Source organism: Ixodes scapularis, unplaced genomic scaffold (assembly GCF_016920785.2).
Source record: "Ixodes scapularis isolate PalLabHiFi unplaced genomic scaffold, ASM1692078v2 PGA_scaffold4__175_contigs__length_147842914, whole genome shotgun sequence".
NCBI lineage: Eukaryota > Metazoa > Arthropoda > Arachnida > Ixodida > Ixodidae > Ixodes > Ixodes scapularis.
Window position 1 is genome coordinate 92,091,171 of NW_024609879.1, and position 19,884 is coordinate 92,111,054.

At 47.6% G+C, this 19,884-nt stretch overlaps 1 protein-coding gene and 1 non-coding gene across 2 annotated transcripts; both read right to left on the bottom strand.

Annotated features, from left to right (window-relative positions):
- Positions 1–558: 558 nt before the first annotated feature.
- LOC120848916 lies at positions 559–774 on the bottom strand. Its single transcript, XR_005717796.2, has one exon. It is a non-coding gene; the product is annotated as a small nucleolar RNA U3 (small nucleolar RNA).
- Positions 775–8,784: 8,010 nt separating this feature from the next.
- Positions 8,785–12,839, bottom strand: LOC121837814 (the record flags this gene model as incomplete). The annotated part of the gene is made up of 2 exons (XM_042293633.1): positions 8,785–9,198; positions 12,516–12,839. Coding segments are annotated over 2 exons (738 nt in total), but the record flags the coding sequence as incomplete, so codon positions are not given.
- Positions 12,840–19,884: the final 7,045 nt, after the last annotated feature.

Genomic DNA, 19,884 nt, shown 5'->3' on the forward strand with positions numbered 1-19,884 from the left:
TATAATCGCGTTAAAATTTGCATGCTCAACGTTTATAGACGAGAGGGGTAACATGTAATTTTAAGGTGCCACGGGGCTTCGTCACACTCTCTTAGGGGGGATGACTACAGATTTGGAGGGGGCACTGGGATTTGCAGACATGGATGGACGAAAGGATAAGGAAAGAGTTGCGGTAACCAAGAGGTGACCAAGAGGTTACGTCTGACAGTTAACTCATCGGTGTCGATCCAACTTGAACCGAACCAACAAAAAATTGTAGCGGAGCGCCTGATAGCAGCATATCCACTGTGGTATGTGTCAGGAAAGGGGCACCAACCAAGACACCGAACCAACGTACTTCCAAGTTCAGTGCAGTATCTTCAAGAACGTCCGTGCTCATTTTAGCGGATGCTGAAGAACAGTACGCTCAGAGCGAGTACAACAAGCATGGATGCTTGAACGACGCGTTCAATTCGCGAGCGTACGCGAGCGCCAGCGCTGCAGTATTAGTATTACATGCGGAGGAATGGAGTATGATGAAAGATTTTCATTTTCGATTTTCCTAAAAAGGTGTCCTCAGCCACTCATAATGAGTCTCCACCCTCCCATCGGACATCCAAGCCCGGCGGGAACGGTCATCAATGGCAGGAACCCGGGCACGAAACCCAAGTCACCTGACCGGCTTCGCGCTCAGGTGGAGACCCTACGGCTCATCATCGTGGTTGAGGGTGTTCCGAGTTTACGGTTGAAACTCGGCGATCAGCCTATAGAAATGATCCTATGAAGCATGATCTTAACCTCACAAACCTTACGGAAAGCAAGCGCTACGTGGTTGGGCTAGCTAATAAAGCTGGTGAGTCGTGTTACTCTGTAAGAATTTAGCTGCAAATGAATAAAACATCGTACTCAAAAATAGAATTGTCGTAAGCTTCATGCGAAACAGCCACAAACTCTTATTTCGAAATCAGTGATTTCGCGAACACAAAATTGATTTAAGGTTTTGAAGGCGATGCAGTGATTCATTGCGGTCGAATGATTGGTCGGGCTTTGGAGAAAGCCTCAGCAGTCTCGCAACATTGTATCCGGTAACTGCGTACGAAATATTCAAAAAGTAACTCAATTTAATTTGTTATCTCGAGTTAATTTTCTCTTTCAATTTAATGTGTTCTGCAATTAACATAAAACAACTAACCTTCAATAAAATATAGTAAAATAAAAATGTCAAAATTCCGCACATCTAATGCAGAAAAGATGCCTTCTTCGTGCTTACCACCTCCCGTTTTCCACCCCCCCCCCCCCCTCTTTAAAAAAAAGCTCTTCTTTAAATAAATATTTTACGCGAGTGTAATTCAGCCTGTCCCAAGGCTAACTTTAATGCACTTCAGATGCTGGTGAGGCCACCAAAGAATAGAACGCGGGCAATCCTCAAGAAGGTAGGGCGAGGTTAAGAACGGCCGTGGAGGAGGAAGCAGACGGAATGCTAAACGGAACGTCTTATACCCTCGCCCTACCTTCTTAACTTGCAACGGACTATAGTTATAATTTTATGACCAAAGGGTAATATGCATGCAACCACCACCACATACAGTTCTCACATGCTACGCTACAAAACAGTGGCGTAGCCTGGGGGGTGCTTATGAAGCTTCAGCCCCCCCCCCCCCCCCCCCCCCCCCCCGCAGAAAAAAAAAAAGATCCCTGGCGACGTTTTTGGAATTTTTTGTGGTAAATTAATGGTAAATCTTTCCACACTGGTTTAGGACATCTTGGCACTCCTGCTGCAGACTTAGAGGCCAATGTTATGTCCCGCGCTTAGCCACGAATGAATGTCCAGTAAATATATATAGGGTGTCCCAAGTCACCAGGCTCGATCTAACATGGACCGTAAAAATCGACGCCTGCACGTAGCAATCTAAACTTTCCGTCAAAGGTGTATTCCACAGGTCAGCTTCCTCTTGGAAACTTACAAAGTGTAGCTCCCTTTCTGTAAAAAAATTGGGCCATGAATCTTGTCCGGGTCAACAGCGGGCGGCGACGCAGACGACCGAGTCGAGTGGCGCATAGCCTCTGAAATCTCGAAGCGCGCGCGCGAAGGCTTCTCCGGCCGTCCTATTCGAGTCGCTCCCCAGCAGTGAGTGGAATTGCGCTAGCTCCGTCGCTCACCGCAAGGGGGCGATGTCTGCCCAGTCATAACAGAGGGGCTTGCCATCAGCGTCGCATGCAGGTACGGGCCAGATCGCGGGACACGGGCCGACCAGGCCCTCTGGCCGGGCTCGGGCTTCACGGCTACATTCACGAAGGGCCCGGGTCGGCTACGGGCCTTGCATTCAAGTCTACAAGGGGGGCCAAAGCGGGCCAAGCCGGCCATCACTCTTTTTTTAGGGGTATGTTCTTCAGAAGCGTGTTCGAGGGCTGGGAGAGGAACCACAGTGGGGGGATCAACAGATGTTGAAGCATCTGTGTGTGCGTGTATGCTTTTGTACGGTTCGGCGTGTGCAGCGAATGCTCTTCCAGGGGACCACCCTACGATGGACTAGAGGCAAAAGCTACGGACCGCCATCTCCAATCATGACTCACTCAGAGGTTGCGTCGTATTTCGCATCGATGCACGTATCGGTGCCCGCGTCTCGGATCACTAATGGGTACGGGCGTACAGTTGCACGAGAATCGAAGAGCACTGAGTGACATATCAATTTTATATTGCAAAGGAAGTCACAACATATAGCTCTTTGCAGTCTCGAAACTATGGAAATGATGCAGCACTTTTTGATTCAGAGCATTATTCGTCCACCCCTAATTAATGTTAAGCATGTCATAGTTCAGCGTGTAACGTGATTGGACCTGGCGGCCCGAGGCTTTGGCCTTTAGTCCATCGTAGGATGAGACAAGGAGCGGCGCGGCGTTCCTTTTTGTTCATGGCGGCGCCGCAATCATACCATCGCTTCTCACCTCCAACACGCACACACACATACCTAAACAATGCGCACCCCCGCCGGCGTAAACCGTCTGTACGTACGAGTGGTTCCCCTGAGGGGCGCTTTTCCTGAAGAAGTTCTCGCACATCACAAAAAAAAAAAAAAGACTTTTTTTGTTTTTTTTTTTTGTTTACGGTTGTGCACAGCGAGAGTGGCCAATTTTTAACTTTGTCTTTTGTCCAAACCCGTCACGATACTTTCCTTCCTTTTCAACTCTGACACATGGCTTTGTTTACTGCTGCTTGTCATTTTTTTGTTTTTCCGTCCTTTCGCGCGTGTTTGGTCGCAGAAAAGGAAGATCGGGTGATTTTTCTTAACAAGCTGCCTAGGCCTGCAGATTGGCCGAACTAATAACAGCAGCAAAAAAAAAAAAATGCTTACAGTATTTACTATTTGGGTATCGTAATCAACTTATGTGTAACAGTTGGAAGCGAGCTGCCATGCCGCGCAATTTATGAGCTATTGGGCTAGAATAAAATTAAGCGCAGCGGGCCCGTGAAAATTAGCTTCGGGCCGGGCCGGGCCGGTTATCGAAAATGGATAGCGGGCCTTGGGCAAGTCCTGGCCCAATAGACAACAAGTCGGGCTGGGCCTTGCTTCTAAATATCGGCCCGTGCAGACGTTTAGTCTGCACGGGCCGTCTATTTTCGTTTCTTCCTCAAGCTTAATTATCTCTACCAACCCGCTCGTTCTTTCCTGAGATATTAATCGCTAAAATTTTGCCTTTCTTCACTTAATTAAAAAAACTGCGCGCTGAAAGCGCGAATGAGGTTGTCCTGATATTGATGCGTAGAAGAATGACGCAGTTGTTTCTGTCCCCTCGTCACTAACTCGACAGCGTTTCTTCAGTGGACTCGCCGGCGCCACACATCAAGACGACTAAGTTACTATTCTACGTATTATTTTCATAACGCGGTTTTTGAATCAAGTGAAGAAAGGCAAACTTTTACGATTAATTTTGCGAACCTCGTTGCCTTTTCGCGAATAGTCGAAATTGTGTTTGCCTTTAATAATGACTCCTTCTAAAACTGCAATTGCACCATGGCCAATTAAGCCGTTAATAAAAAGTTAACTAACAGATCTTGGTTCATTATTAAACATTGCAACGGTTATTCACCCACTCATTGTCCACCGAGCCCTACAGATATAACGAAAGACGGCATCCACATATCTGCCACATCCTTTTTTTTTTGTAAGATATGTAAAGTTCTGTAAAGAATAAAACAAAAACACCCTGAATGTCTGCGTGAACCAGATACGCCCCCTGTGGAACCATGGGTGTTTCCCTTCGAATACCCAGCTCAGGCGAGACTTACCTGGTTGTCAGAAAGCAGCTGTCGGTTAAATGTATTGTTGTTAGCGTGTAGGTTTCAGATGGTTTACCCTCAAGAGGATAATGCGCTGCATATTGTAAGCATGTACGCGCTGCACATTGTAGCCATTATTTCAATGCCGTGCTGTAAACTATTACAACTTTTTCCTTGCCTGATCTATGTGTGCTCATGTTTTCTGCTCAAAATGATGTGAAATAGTTTCTTGTCTTCTTTGAATCTTATTAAGCATTACTTGTTCAGCCCACATTTTCTCAGTTTTTGGACTTAAGTTAAATGTTAAAACGCGAGAAAAAATTGTCACGGCTTATAAGCCATTTCTTACAAGTGAACGTCGGGTGATTCTCGGATGGTCGTGGCAGCCACGAAGAAATAGAAGATTCTCACCCCTTTGCGACCGTCGCTTGGGTGGTTCGTCGCATAAATGGACACAAGAATGAGTGACAAGTGAAGCGAGCTGATTAAGGTCAAGAAAAAGAAGACGGGCAGAAAAGAAGACAGAGAAGTTAACCTGGGGTATTAAAAACATACTAAAACAATTTCGAACTTTAGTATGTGCGGTTTCGTTCCGTTATAAAATAAGATAGGAAAAAAAAACTGCTTCCGAGTTTTAGATATCCCTTTCAAATATCTAATGTTCGGCATTTGCGACCAAGGAAATGGGCATTTCATTTAAAATGCTCACCATCCGACAAACCGAAAGCGCTTCTATAAAGTCGCAATTGTTTTTATGTAAAGGAAGGGTAATGTAGCTTGTACCGTCTAATAGATTGAAGCATCATGTTGCTAACGATCGTGCCGCAGCGTAATTGATGCCGCGGTACGACCGCTGGCAGGTCGTAGCTGTATCAGAAATCCTATGTGCACTCCACCAAAGCGGCACCAAAGATTCATATTTTCGCGCGTGCAGCCACGCATGCGCACACCTTCCGGATAAGGCGCCGGACGCGACACCTGTCGCGATCAATACCAGGCGCTTCAGGCGAGCCCCTTCGCTCCCAACACTACCCAAGTAGTCTAGTACACTGTACCTTAGCGTGGGACCTCTTGGCAATGGGCGGTATTCTGTTCGCGCGTCGGCGGTCCCACGACGGCCATCTTGAACAAGCCATTAGTTCAACCACTACATGGCGGCACTCATCCTTGTGGTGAGACAACAGGCTCGTGGCAGTGATGTTCCTCCTTTGTTCTTAATGTCCTCCTTTCTCCTGCTCGCTCGTGCTCGTTCAGCGCTCAGCGCGTGCTCCCGCTGACACAATGCCAGCAAACGTGCCGGTGGTGCTAGCAGTGCCCAGATCGCACAGAAGCGGAGCTTAGCTATGTCATCGACCCGATCGAGAGCGGCTAGCTGGGCAAAATTCGTTCTTTGATACTGGCTTTGTTTATTTATTTATTTATTTGAAAATACTCCCAATCCCTTAGGGATTTTCGCAGGAAGGAGCACACAAAAGTAAGTACACACTCGTTCATATTTCATGAAATCTACAACAAAAAATGCAAGTAAATTGTACAATAAACACTGGGATATAAATTGGAGTAGAAATATCTTTAAGATGAATACACATGGGTTAACATACATTTCCAAAGCCAAATTAAACAACCACTGTTCAACAACCACACGTAAAAAAAAAATGCAATTAAAGTCATTCATAATTACACATCACTGTGCAATAAAACATCCAATTGAGATAGAAATGATGTGATGGAGGTGCTGTTAGTAATGACAGGATCTAGTTGATTCCATTCTCTGGTAGCTAAAGGAAAAAAAGAGTAGCGGAAGCAGTCATTTTTAAAGCTGTATTCAGTCAAGGTTTTACCATGTTTGTGCCTGGTCTGTCTAGTCTTTGAAAAAGAGACGTACTTGGATTTGTCAATTTTGAAAGCATCATGCAGCAATGAGTACAAGAACTTAAGCCTAAGTCGCTTTGCCCTGTTAGCTAGTGTAAGAAGACCACACTTTTTAAGGAGTTCAGTGGGTGAGTGGGTGCGCCTGTATTTGTTAAAAATAAATCTTACTGCTTTGCGCTGTATATTTTCAAGCTTAGCTATATTATTCTTCGTGTAAGGAAACCAAACGATGTTTGCATATTCTAGTGTTGGTCTAACAAGGCTAGTGTATGCTACGAGTTTCGTGGGTGTAGCGGCTAGCTTGAGTGTTCTTTTTATGTACATAAGTTTGTTTAATGCCTCTGACGTTACATGATTTACGTGTAGATCTCACCTTAAATCTGAAGTAATAAATAAGCCTAAATATTTACACTGAGTCATCCGTGAAATCGTTACATCATCAAAGCCGTACTGAAATTCAGAGATAGATTTCTTTCTTGTTACAAACATGCAAACAGTTTTGCTCACGTTGAGGGACATCTGCCAATCAGCGCACCATTTATTGATTAACTGGAGAGAGCTATTTAGTACAAGGTGATCATCCGATGTGTTGATTTCCCGGTATATGATACAATCATCTGCAAATAATCTAATTTTAGCATCAATGTTAGTTGTAATATCATTAATGAAAAGTAGGAAGAGAACTGGCGCAAGGACAGAACCTTGCGGAACGCCGGAGGTAACTCTGACAGTTTCTGAAGCCTCTTGTCCATATTGCACAAACTGGGAACGGTTTGATAAGTAGTTATCAATCCAACTGACTATAGGTCCTTCGCCAATAGCATGTTTTAGCTTGATGATTAACTTGGGGTGTGAAACTCTATCAAATGCTTTCGAGAAATCGAGCAGTAGTATGTCTACTTGCTTTCTGTTGTTAATGCTTAGGCTCACGTCATGCAAAGTTTTAAGGAGTTGGGTGACTGTTGAAAGACCACTTCTAAATCCATGTTGTTCAGGAGAAAGAATTTGGTGTGCATCAAGAAATGTTGTAATATGCTTTAGAATGATGTGTTCAAGTAGTTTACAACAAGTACAGGTGAGAGAAATCGGTCTAAAGTTCGAGGGGTTGTTGATGTCACCTGACTTGTGTATAGGTATGACTTTACATTTTTTCCATTTAACGGGTAGCTGACACGTGCTAAGAGACTTATTAAAGATTATGTACAAGTATTTGCTCATCCATTCAGCGTATCGTTTTAAGAAGGCGTTAGGAATATTATCAGGACCGCTGCCTTTTTTTTGTATCTAGGTTAAGTAAGAGGTTTAAAATTCCGGGTTCAGTTATTACCAGAGGCTCCAGAGCAATAGCGTTAGGTTCGAGATTACGGATAGTACCATTATCTTCTGTAAAAACGGACTGAAAATAACTATTATACTCATTTGCCTTATTTCGGCTCTCCTCAGGGTTTAGACTGGGAGAGTTCGTTTTTTTGGGATTAACATGGTTCCAGAATTTGGTTGGAGAGTTCTTTAAGAATTCATGAAGAGTCACGTTGTAATACTTTTCTTTTGCTTCTTTTGTTTTATTTTTTAGCACTTTTACCAATTCAGCAAGGGCAAGTCTACCCTCTGGGCATGCTTTTGTTTTCAGTGACTTTCGTTTTCTTTTAATCTTTCGCTTAGCATGGATGATATCACGGTTGATCCATGGATTGTGTTTTTTTGTTAACTTTTTTCTTGTAGGTATGTATCTGGCAACACTGTAATGAACTATATCTCTGAACTTTTTCCATAAATCGTTAATGCTGACGTTATCGCTAGAGGCATACTTTGTAAAAAAAGAAAATTCATGGGAAAGATGAGATAGTATGCTCGCGTCGTCGGCGTTATTGAAGTTAAGCACAGGTGATGGAGAAGAAAAGCGGATGGTGTCGCGAATTGGGAAAGAACAGACAACAATTTTATGGTCAGATATGCCGTCTATAACATCAATTTGTACTTCACTTTCTGGAAGATGGTCGCTAAAAAATACCAGATCAAGAACGTTACTAGTTGTTCCGTCGACACGTGTAGGCTGGTGAACCATTTGCGTGAGGTTGAAACTTAACATGATGTCAAAAAGTGCGTCAGAACAGGTTGTGTCATACTGAAGAGTGGACCAATTGATATCAGGCAGGTTAAAATCGCCAGACAAAATAAGTTTGCAATCTTTAAGATGACTAGACATGTAATCATGCAACGCGGTCAAGCTGTCAAGCTCAGTGCCAGGTTTCCTATAAACTGCACCAACAAATATCGCATTCTTTTCGAACATGACTTTGCAAAAAACGGCCTCAACGTCAGGTACGTCAGGCAAACGTGTAAAAACGATTCCTTTTTTAATGATTATGGCTACGCCACCTGCACGTGACTGCCTGTCTTTCCTTATGATAACATAGTTCGGTGGTACAACTTCATGATCAAGCACAAACGGTGATAGCCAAGTTTCTGTGACAGTGACAATGTCAGGCTCGTGATCAAGAAGTACGCATTCAAAAGGGACAGTTTATTTCAACAAGCTTCTTGCGTTTAGATTGATCAGTTTTAGTTTCGCAGGTTGGTTCCGTGGGAGACTTTGCTTGCGCTGGCTTGGTCGTTTTTTTGTGAAGAGGAATCTTATCGTTCTTAATATCGTCCCAAACAAATAGACTGCCATTGATTTTGATTTTGTCGAAGACTAGTTGCACTTTTTCTCTTCTATCTCTATTTTCCTTGGCGCTATTCCACAGCTTTTTTCTAATTTCCTGTACGGGGCGGGAAAAGTCTTCGCTGATTGCATAGATCGTCCCTTTCAACTTGTAGCAGTTTTTGAGTATTTTTGCCTTGTCTCTGAAGTCGAATAGCTTAAAAATGACCGGCCTAGTTTTGTTTTCCATTTTTTTGCCGAGTCTATGTATCCTCTCAAAACCTGCAGATTGAACCTCGAGAATTTCTTTGAGAATTTTTTCGGTAACAAAACTATCAAGCGATTCATTACTTTCGTTTACGATTTCTGGTATTCCATAAACGATCAGGTTTGACCTTCGACTTCGATTTTCAAGATCGTCTATCTTAGCAGCGAGTGTTCTTATAGTCCCAGCCACTACCAGTGGCGGATCCAAGGGGGGGGCGGTGGGGGCGATCGCCCCCCCCCCAAACGCCTCGCCATTTTTTTTTTTTTTTTTTTTTTTGTGGAGCCATTGTTTTTTTATATTTTTTGTCTTTCTGCTCGCTTTTGAAGCACATCCCTTGGTACGCCAAAAAGTGTGGCGGCAACGCGAAGGGAGTGACGCTGTTGCTTCACTTTCAAGAGCATTCGTAGTGTTACTTATGCGCCATGAAGCCCCTGTTGTCTTTCTTTTGTACGTTTTGATCCTCCTAGACACCGAGAGAAAAATATGACTCAGGAACAACCAGGAAACTGGTACATTATTGGCACACGCGTCATACAATGCTACATTGTCGCGTTTTGTCTCGCGCGTATCCCGTTACGCGAATAATTATTTCCGTAAAAAAAAAGCACGCTGAACACTCAAATTTGGTCTGCATGAAGCGAATAAAACTTAGGAATGAAATTAAATTATACCTTGGTAGAAAGTCTGTGCCAACACGGGGCGTACTTCTCGAAGCGAAATCTCGCGCGGAATTATGCACCTCTTTGACGGGCGGTAAACTCGGCAATCTCAAATCGGCATTTCTTTTTCTCCGGAAAGGACTTGCCAAAGGCAGTCATTTATGGCTCACGCAAAGTGAACAGGCTAAGGCACGTCTCAGTGAAGCTTGAGACTTGTGTCTAGGTGATAGCTGGCACTAAACAAAAACTTTCGTTGGATGCCTTCACTCCAACTGTCGCATTTTGCCCCGCGTCTCATTTGGCCCATCTTACCCTACTTCACTTTGGACAAACGCAATCTATTAGTTTTGGAGCTTCCCCCACACGAGTGTTCGTGCGGTCGAGGTGTTTTTTCACATATCAGTAGTAGTAACCAGGCATTGTGCGCAGCTTTTATCGGCGCCCAGCATGCTCGGGCTCACAAGCGCTTAGCTTCGAAAGCATACACTGTAAAAAGTAACCGTCAAATTTACGGCGCTATACGCTAACAAAAACTACAAGTACGCCGTGAAGAGGAATTATCTGCAATGCACCGTAAACGAGCAAAAAAACCGAGAGGGAAACGCAAAACTTCATGGAGCAAGAAAACAGAAAGAAAAGACGCGCTTCGCTAATTGGTCACCACTCTTGACCTTTCGGAAGCTGCGGGAACCCAGAGAGTCTCCTCTCGCCCCTTCACCTCCTTTCTTTGTCCGCGCCAGCCGCGCCAACGCAGGGCGTAACTGCCTTAACTGAAAAAGGAAAAAAAAAGAGAACTAAGAGCAAACAGCAGAGCAACAATGCGACTAGCTAGAAGCATAAACAAAACAAAGGAACGTTGGTTGGGACAACGCGGAAAGAAGCGGAAAAAGCTGACGTTCAGTTCATTTTCCCGCCTTCCCACCCGTCTCCGCGCCATTTTGTCCTCGTTCGTTTGTGGCATTCCCGGATTTTTGTGCACCTGAAAATTTGGAGCGGAAGGCAACTGGATACTCGAGGCAGGTATTTCACTATCAATCTGCTGCTTGATTGGCAAGGATAGTGTAATGGTGGCATAAATACAACACTCTAAAAGATGTTTACTTGCAGAATTTGTAGTTTCTGTTCAAGCACGCTTGATGGTTGTGCAATTCGATGAGCACGTTTTCAGCTCTCGAATTCTTCAGTGTGTGGACGAAGGATGCTGTCGCCAGTTTGTTACGTATGATGCTCTCAGGTGTCATATTTTGAGAAGACATAGGCATTGGTACGCCTAAGGGAAGTTTGGTTTGTTTCGAAAAGTTTGGAAAGCTTTCAGTGCACTTTGCCACGGGAGGCACTCACTTGATCGAATGACGTTTTAGCGAACGCCCACGTTTCACCGAACGACACTTTAGCGAATAGTCGGACGCCGCGAAGCGGCGTTTTCGGGAGGACCAAATGGGTTCATATTTTTGTAATGAGCTGCCGCAGTCTGTCGCCGCGAAGCGGCGTAAAGCGCAGCGCGACGGATGGGTTAACGCGCGCCCCCGTTATTCGCTAAAACGTCCATTCGCTCAAATGTCGCTGTTCGCTAAAATGTCATTCGCTCTTGTGATATGGACCCCTTTGCCACCATGCCTAGAGGAGTGCCACACTAGGGAGGCTTTGCTAAAACATCTAAAAGGCCACATCACCGACAGCATTTTGTTTTCGTGTTCGTTCTTCAACTGTCAGAAGGTGTGAAATCATAGTTCGATCACGGCACATTTGAACTGGGCGCATTTACGAGTGACGGGTTTCTTGGGCGACGGCGCATCGCCTGCAGGCCCGCTTCAGGTTGAGGACTCTTCGACTCGGTCGACTAGTGCGGATTCTAATGAAGACGGTGCTGTTAACGTGATGCAATCCCCTAATGATAACTACGACGTGTTAATGTCTCTGTCTGCAGGAGAAAAAAGGAAGGCCGTAAAATACGACCTTGTTTTTTTTTTTTTTTTTGTACCTGAAGTTCAACGGAACGCCTCTTATGCCGGTATCAACAGTCCAAAAAACCATTTATGAATTTCAACGTCGGCATTTCTTGTACAAACAATACATGTTCGGCGAACTTGCTGAAAGCCTTCAAAACGTGCTTGGTTCAGTCGAGGTTCATAACATCATTGAGTTCATAACATCACTATACAATGATGTTATGAACCTGAATACTACCACCTTTCTCGTCGTTTAAATTGCACCGTAAACATAACGGCGCGCTGTAAATTTGTATTACCGCAAATTTGAAGGCCGACCGTAGATTTCTACGGTCCCCGTTTAAATTTATCGTAAACCAGATTTACAGTGCACCGTTATTTTTACTGTACAAGTTTGGCAGCATCAGCTGCCTGGTATTTGACCGTAAATTTTATGGTCAAATTTACAGTCAGGACGCTACAGTGTAGCGTCCTGACTGTGTGTAGCGTCCTGACTGGTGCCCCATACGAGCAGGCACGTGTGGCGTGCACGTGAATATAGCTTTGGTAGGCTTGCAATTGCACGTGATTTTCCGCACGAGCAGAGACATTGCGTTGGCCAGATGCCCAGCTTTCTGAGGCTATGCAGTCAAAAGTACGGGAGCGTGTGCCTTGGTGTGCATAGCCACAGAAAGTTCAAAGAGTTCATCCCCTACAGGTAAACGATACAAAAGCTCTCAAGATCTATATTATGTTATCAGAGTTTAGTAAAAACGATGACTCCACAAAAAATATAAACACTCCCCCCCCCCCCCCCCCCCCCCGTTTTGCGCCGAGGAACCGCCCCCCCCCAAAATGGAGGTCTGGATCCGCCCCTGGCCACTACGGACATTTGTTCCTCACAGGCAGTGATTCTACCCTCAAGAGCTGTTATAGATTCCATTTTCTGCTCGATCGCCAGGAGTCTTACGTTCGTTTTAATCTTCTCTGATTTGATTTCCTGAAGGTCATCTGAGATTTTCTTCAGCTGTTCTAGAATCTTTTCCATGCCAGGACCGGGGTTTGTTTCAACATCTCCTCCCAGCAATAACAAATCCCTGATAAACGAACAGGCATCACACAGCAAAGGGCACAATGACCGTGGGCACGGCAGCACAAACAGGAAGAGATTGTCGCTACGTATACACTTGCCGTAGTTTCCTCTCACCTGCACAAAAAGGATGCATGGTTCGGAGGTGTTCATGCTGGTAACGCTGCCGTGCCCATTGCCGCCGTCCCGGGAATCATCCGCTTTTATAGGGTAGCTGTTAGGTGGCGCCGTTGATGTCCCAGGTGTCAACCAATACGACGGTGTCGCAGCCTGGCCGTGCAGACTGCCGAGATACGCTGATATTACCGGCAGCGGCGTCGGCACATGGGCGTCAGTGGGAAACAGTGACTGTGCACTTGGTTTTAACGTGGTACTATCGTTGCTTCGATGAACTGGCCGGGCATGCAGAAGGCCCAGCAGGATCTGCACAAAAAGGATGCATGGTTCGGAGGTGTTCATGCTGGTAACGCTGCCGTGCCCATATTTAGTTACTCTCTCCGTGCCCGCTGGCTTGCCCGAACCCCGAAGACGTGGAAACTGCCAAAAAAGGTAGACACTTAAATATGATTGCAAGGCCCCTTTAATTTCCATTTTACATTTGAGAGATAATGAACAGCATGCTGGGAAGAGTAGAGCATTAATCTGAAAAGATGTGTAGTTTGGGGAGCACAGAATACTACCGCATTTAAAGAAAACATTTTCTTCGCAGGCATCGGCGGTTGGCCTCTTCCTGGTGCATCTAATCCACACGGCCTTCCTCCTCACGGGCAACGTTTCCGTCAAGCTGAACGCGAACGTGACCAAGATTCTGCGTGGGATCAACCTAACGAGCGTTCTCCACCCTCCCGACGCGTGACAGACGCTCCGAAGGAACCGGCGCGTTTTCCCGTAAAGGCACTCGGTGCGGGGGAGCCAGTGGCTGCAGTCTATACGCGGGCAGCCTGGCGAACGACGGGGCTGAAAGTGTCTGTAGACCCAGAGTGTCGCTGACAAACCTAAGAAACCAAGGGCGTGACGAGTCCCCTATAGCATCTCCCTATGGCTCAGCAGCCAATCAAACTGCGCCATTAGCCGATCTGAACGCCGAAGGACCAATCGCGAAGCGAGTAGCATGAATTAACACAATGGGCCACGCCCTGGGTTTCCTTAACTGTCGTCGACTATAAGAAAACTAAAATATAAGTCTGCGCCATGACACTGGACAAAACACGAGAAAATTAGCGTTTAAGAGCGAGGCGAGGAATCCTGCTTTTGGTTTTAAGGCTAGGTGGCTTAAGCTACCGCCTGTTAGTATCCATCCATCCATTCTCCGCGTGCTTGCGTCATGATGCGTGTCACAGCGAGACAGTTTTTTTTTTCTAGGTTTAAAAACATTTCTAGCCTCGCCATTGGCCGGGCTCCCTCCGTATATGGCAGTGATTGGCTCCCCCAAGTATTTTGCGGGAAGGAGGGCGTGCCAGGTTTCTTGGAGTGCAGACACTCGCAGAGCACGCGGTGGCAAACGGCAACACCAAAACTCGGTGTTAAAATGTCCGACGCGGCTACGTAAGCGTATACTGACGACGCTCCGAAGAAAAAAAAAATATATATATATATATACATTCGTGCGTTCATTTTTCCGAAGTCCACTCGAAGAGGCAATTGCGGCGAGCCACGGAGGGATTTCGACCGATGAGGGGTTTCGGACCAATGATGAGGTGGCAAAGACGTTTTCACTAGGAATGTGCAAATTGTGGTTCGAATCAAATAGAGCTCCGCGTCGCTCACAACCTTCGCATTGCTTTCTTGGCAGCGTGGAAGTAAAGAATGACGCTGCACTATTTGAATCGGAGCAGTATTCGCACATCCCTACATTCTAAAATATCTACTTTCCCGCAAAAGCACTCGAGAGATCCAATCGCTGCAATCGGCGAACGACGTGGCTGAAAATATGTTCGGACCTAAAAATGAAGTCTAAGGCACTACGTAATCTAGGCGGCGGGACCGAGGGACCGGGTCATCGCCGCCTGCTGCGATTGGTCAGTGGTGATGATCTGGCCAATCGCAGCAGGTGGCCATGTCCCGGTTCCCCCGTCCCGCTTGGCCCCACCATGTATAGGTCAGGGCCCCTGGTCTGTCGCGCTAACCGTGACGATCCACGTGCTATACGGCGTGCGCGGTATCACGGCGTAGATGTTTCTTTAGGTCTAGATACACATTTCGTAATACGCCCGCGGCTTCTTCGGTACATTGCAGTGATCGATTCTCCCGAGTGCTTTGCAGGGAAGCAGAGGCACCAGATTCCTCAATAGGTTGTCTTCACCGAAAAAGAATACCTGTGATGGGACACTTGATCATGAGTCATGACGTATACGTTTTTCTCGTCTAGGTCCAGCTATCTTTTTTCTTTTTTTTTTTAGTCTTGTGCCATTTGTTGAACGTAGGTTGTATCCAGTAATCGACTCTATAAGGGCTTGGCGGTAAGGCACACGCGTCGTCATTTGTTTTAGAGTAAATTACACCAGGATTGGAGTGTACATTGTGACGTGCGTGTTTATACGCACGAAGAATTTTGTATTGTGGAATACAGTTACACATACTTCACACATTTGTAGTGGTTTGTTTTTTATGACGTCACACAATTTGAAACTTCGGCGTATTTTTTTCTTCTGATTGGTTGTTAGCCGTTTGACAAAAAGAGCTTTCGTAGATCGTTCTCTCTGCTCCGCTACGCTCTCCGCAACGAAGACGCCGTTAGTGCGTGTGGGCGCCGCTGGCCTTGCCTCCAGAGTTCAGGATCTTGTAGCGAGGTGCGGAAAGCGTTGTGGGACGGAAGAAACGACATACGAAAACTCCCTCAAGTCTCGACCACACCAGCGTCGCGGAGGCTTGCTGCCCGCCACTGGAAGCCGCGGGCTGCCGGCCAAAGGCAGCTTTAGCCTTTGACCCTTAGCGGCTCGCCGCTCGGCGCAGTCCTGGCAACCCACCCACGCGTGGCTAAGGGCTCGCCGTTTCTCGCCGCAGGAGAAAGAAGCCAATGGCAGGTGGCGCAAAGAGTGACGTTGCGATGCCATGGCAATGCGCTAGCCGCTTCTCCGCGCGGATTCACGTTGCAAAGGAGCGTAGCCAGCGTAGCGTTGTTTCGTTTCGTCTGCCATCCCTATTTCCCCCAATGTTTTTTTCCAGCGGAGCGGTTCCTCGAAACTGTGCGACTTTTCTTCTTTCTGTATGGAAAGACACAACCAGCCTACCTAGATAAGGGCGCTACGAACAACCACCGAGAAATTATCGCAGATGAATTCGGAATGACGGGTGACTGTCTCCGTGGCACCTGTTGCATGTCGCCTGAATTGTGATGGATGTCGTGCTGATTTGGTGACACCCTCAAAAATAGCCTTCATCTCTGGCGCGCAGCCGGTGCAGAAAAGCACCGGCTGCGCCAACCCTCCTGTCCCTCGGTGTTTCGGTAGCGCCAACTCGGCCGGACCCGAAACCTGCGCCTTCTTCCCTTCAGAGCGCGACGACGTCGCAAGATCAACGAGCAGGCTAGGATAATCGCATTCACGCTGATCTCCAGGTCGTCACCCATTGTTGAACCAACATCGGCCTGCCACTGGCAAAAATTGGCTCGAATATTGGCCTTACGTTCGTTTTCTCGAAAGCGCTACCCGATCCAATGTTGGACCATTCACTAATGCCAATATTAGACCACGATTCAACGAATAATTAAACCAATACTGGACCGTCAATCATGCAATCGTTGGACCGCCCTTTAACCAACATTTAAGCGAAGGTTGAGTCACAATTTAGCCAACACCTAAGCCATCATTGGACCACTATTGGTAATGGGTCTTAGAACCAATATTGGCATCCAAGTTAAAATTATAGGCTTATCTAATACTGGCTTAATTCCAACATGTCCCGGGTATTTTAATTTCGGCATCCGCTTTTAAGCTCGGGTTGTACCAGTTCGGCAGCCATTTTAGCGGCAACGCAGCTTTTTTTCAGATTACTTAGTGTTCAGTGGAACACTATATATGCATACATATGAAAAGGAAGCTGCCGTAGACAAGCCACATTCACTGTGGAAAATTGTAACTCAGTGCTTCATGCAGGTAAATATAAAAAAAACATGCAATGCAAAATGTACCGTCATTACATTTTATTAAAAAAAATTTTATTGAAGAAAATAAAACAAAAATGAGTGCCAGGATTCTCACTGCAAGCTGTGAGCCGGGCAGGAACTTGAGATCCCACGCAGGGTTCTGGGCACAGGCTTCTGAAGGAGGCAGAAGTGGAGGCCTGAATTCAGGTGAAGGGTTTCAGAGTCCATGGACATCTCTACCAGTTCCCACTAGGCCACCTCATATGCACTAATTTGAAATATTCCTTTACCTTTTACCTTCAGTCACTGTCAGTTCTCTCTTACACTCGTAAATTATGATTATCAAAACAAAATATAGCTTCATTACTCGTCGCCCTTTAATTAACTATTTGATTAATTGGTTCAGTTTCTCTCCAAATTTAGAGCCCCAGAGAGGCCTACCGACTTTTTTTCATGTAAACATTTTTATAGTGAAAACTTTCTTTTCCAGCGAATTAATTTTCATTATTTTGTATGCAATAAACTTGAGTATTCTAGGAGACAAAAATACTGCCTTCTAAAATAAATAGATGTACAGGTTAGGCACCTGGGCCGGCTCGCAGGAATCAGCGTCTCAGCTGAGACTGGGTGCAAGAAAGCACTGCAAAGTCTGGGGCGCGCGAGCGTCTTGGGACGAGGTTTGAGTCCCGCTCGACTCATGCGCTGGCTTTGACACTGCTTTCTTTCCCTCAGTCTCAGCTGAGACGCTATTTCCAGCAAGCCGGCCTAAGCGTTTATTGTTGCTTTGTTCGTCCGGCTTGTCCTAACTCAGAACCGCGGCAAAAGAAACATTTAGGTGATGACTCTCTGTCCTACGCAGCGAGCACCGAGCGCTTCACTCGCACAGGGGTAAATGGCACCCAAGTATGGGATCCCTCCCAAACCGACCGCTCCGGTTGTTTCTCCCAGCGGTAATCCCGCATTCCCTCGCTCACCGCTTCTTGTTGTACCCACGGTGGAAGAAACACATCTAGGAGATGCGGCGGCCACATTACGTTCGGTGCACCGAGCGCGCTTCACTCGCACGGGGATAGATGGCGCCCAAGTATGCGATCCCTCCCAAACCGACCGCTCCGGTTGTTCCTGCCAGAGGTGGTCCCGCATTCCCTCGCTCACCGCTTCTTGTTGTACCCACGGTGGAAGAAACACATCTAGGAGATGCGGCGGCCACATTACGTTCGGTGCACCGAGCGCGCTTCACTCGCACGGGGATAGATGGCGCCCAAGTATGCGATCCCTCCCAAACCGACCGCTCCGGTTGTTCCTGCCAGAGGTGGTCCCGCATTCCCTCGTTCACCGCTTCTTGTTGTACCCACGGTGGAAGAAACACATCTAGGAGATGCGGCGGCCACATTACGTTCGGTGCACCGAGCGCGCTTCACTCGCACTGGGATAGATGGCGCCCAAGTATGCGATCCCTCCCAAACCGACCGCTCCGGTTGTTCCTGCCAGAGGTGGTCCCGCATTCCCTCGCTCACCGCTTCTTGTTGTACCCACGGTGGAAGAAACACATCTAGGAGATGCGGCGGCCACATTACGTTCGGTGCACCGAGCGCGCTTCACTCGCACGGGGATAGATGGCGCCCAAGTATGCGATCCCTCCCAAACCGACCGCTCCGGTTGTTCCTGCCAGAGGTGGTCCCGCATTCCCTCGCTCACCGCTTCTTGTTGTACCCACGGTGGAAGAAACACATCTAGGAGATGCGGCGGCCACATTACGTTCGGTGCACCGAGCGCGCTTCACTCGCACGGGGATAGATGGCGCCCAAGTATGCGATCCCTCCCAAACCGACCGCTCCGGTTGTTCCTGCCAGAGGTGGTCCCGCATTCCCTCGCTCACCGCTTCTTGTTGTACCCACGGTGGAAGAAACACATCTAGGAGATGCGGCGGCCACAATACGTTCGGTGCACCGAGCGCGCTTCACTCGCACGGGGATAGATGGCGCCCAAGTATGCGATCCCTCCCAAACCGACCGCTCCGGTTGTTCCTGCCAGAGGTGGTCCCGCATTCCCTCGCTCACCGCTTCTTGTTGTACCCACGGTGGAAGAAACACATCTAGGAGATGCGGCGGCCACATTACGTTCGGTGCACCGAGCGCGCTTCACTCGCACGGGGATAGATGGCGCCCAAGTATGCGATCCCTCCCAAACCGACCGCTCCGGTTGTTCCTGCCAGAGGTGGTCCCGCATTCCCTCGCTCACCGCTTCTTGTTGTACCCACGGTGGAAGAAACACATCTAGGAGATGCGGCGGCCACATTACGTTCGGTGCACCGAGCGCGCTTCACTCGCTCGGGGATAGATGGCGCCCAAGTATGCGATCCCTCCCAAACCGACCGCTCCGGTTGTTCCTGCCAGAGGTGGTCCCGCATTCCCTCGTTCACCGCTTCTTGTTGTACCCACGGTGGAAGAAACACATCTAGGAGATGCGGCGGCCACATTACGTTCGGTGCACCGAGCGCGCTTCACTCGCACGGGGATAGATGGCGCCCAAGTATGCGATCCCTCCCAAACCGACCGCTCCGGTTGTTCCTGCCAGAGGTGGTCCCGCATTCCCTCGCTCACCGCTTCTTGTTGTACCCACGGTGGAAGAAACACATCTAGGAGATGCGGCGGCCACATTACGTTCGGTGCACCGAGCGCGCTTCACTCGCACGGGGATAGATGGCGCCCAAGTATGCGATCCCTCCCAAACCGACCGCTCCGGTTGTTCCTGCCAGAGGTGGTCCCGCATTCCCTCGTTCACCGCTTCTTGTTGTACCCACGGTGGAAGAAACACATCTAGGAGATGCGGCGGCCACATTACGTTCGGTGCACCGAGCGCGCTTCACTCGCACGGGGATAGATGGCGCCCAAGTATGCGATCCCTCCCAAACCGACCGCTCCGGTTGTTCCTGCCAGAGGTGGTCCCGCATTCCCTCGCTCACCGCTTCTTGTTGTACCCACGGTGGAAGAAACACATCTAGGAGATGCGGCGGCCACATTACGTTCGGTGCACCGAGCGCGCTTCACTCGGACGGGGATAGATGGCGCCCAAGTATGC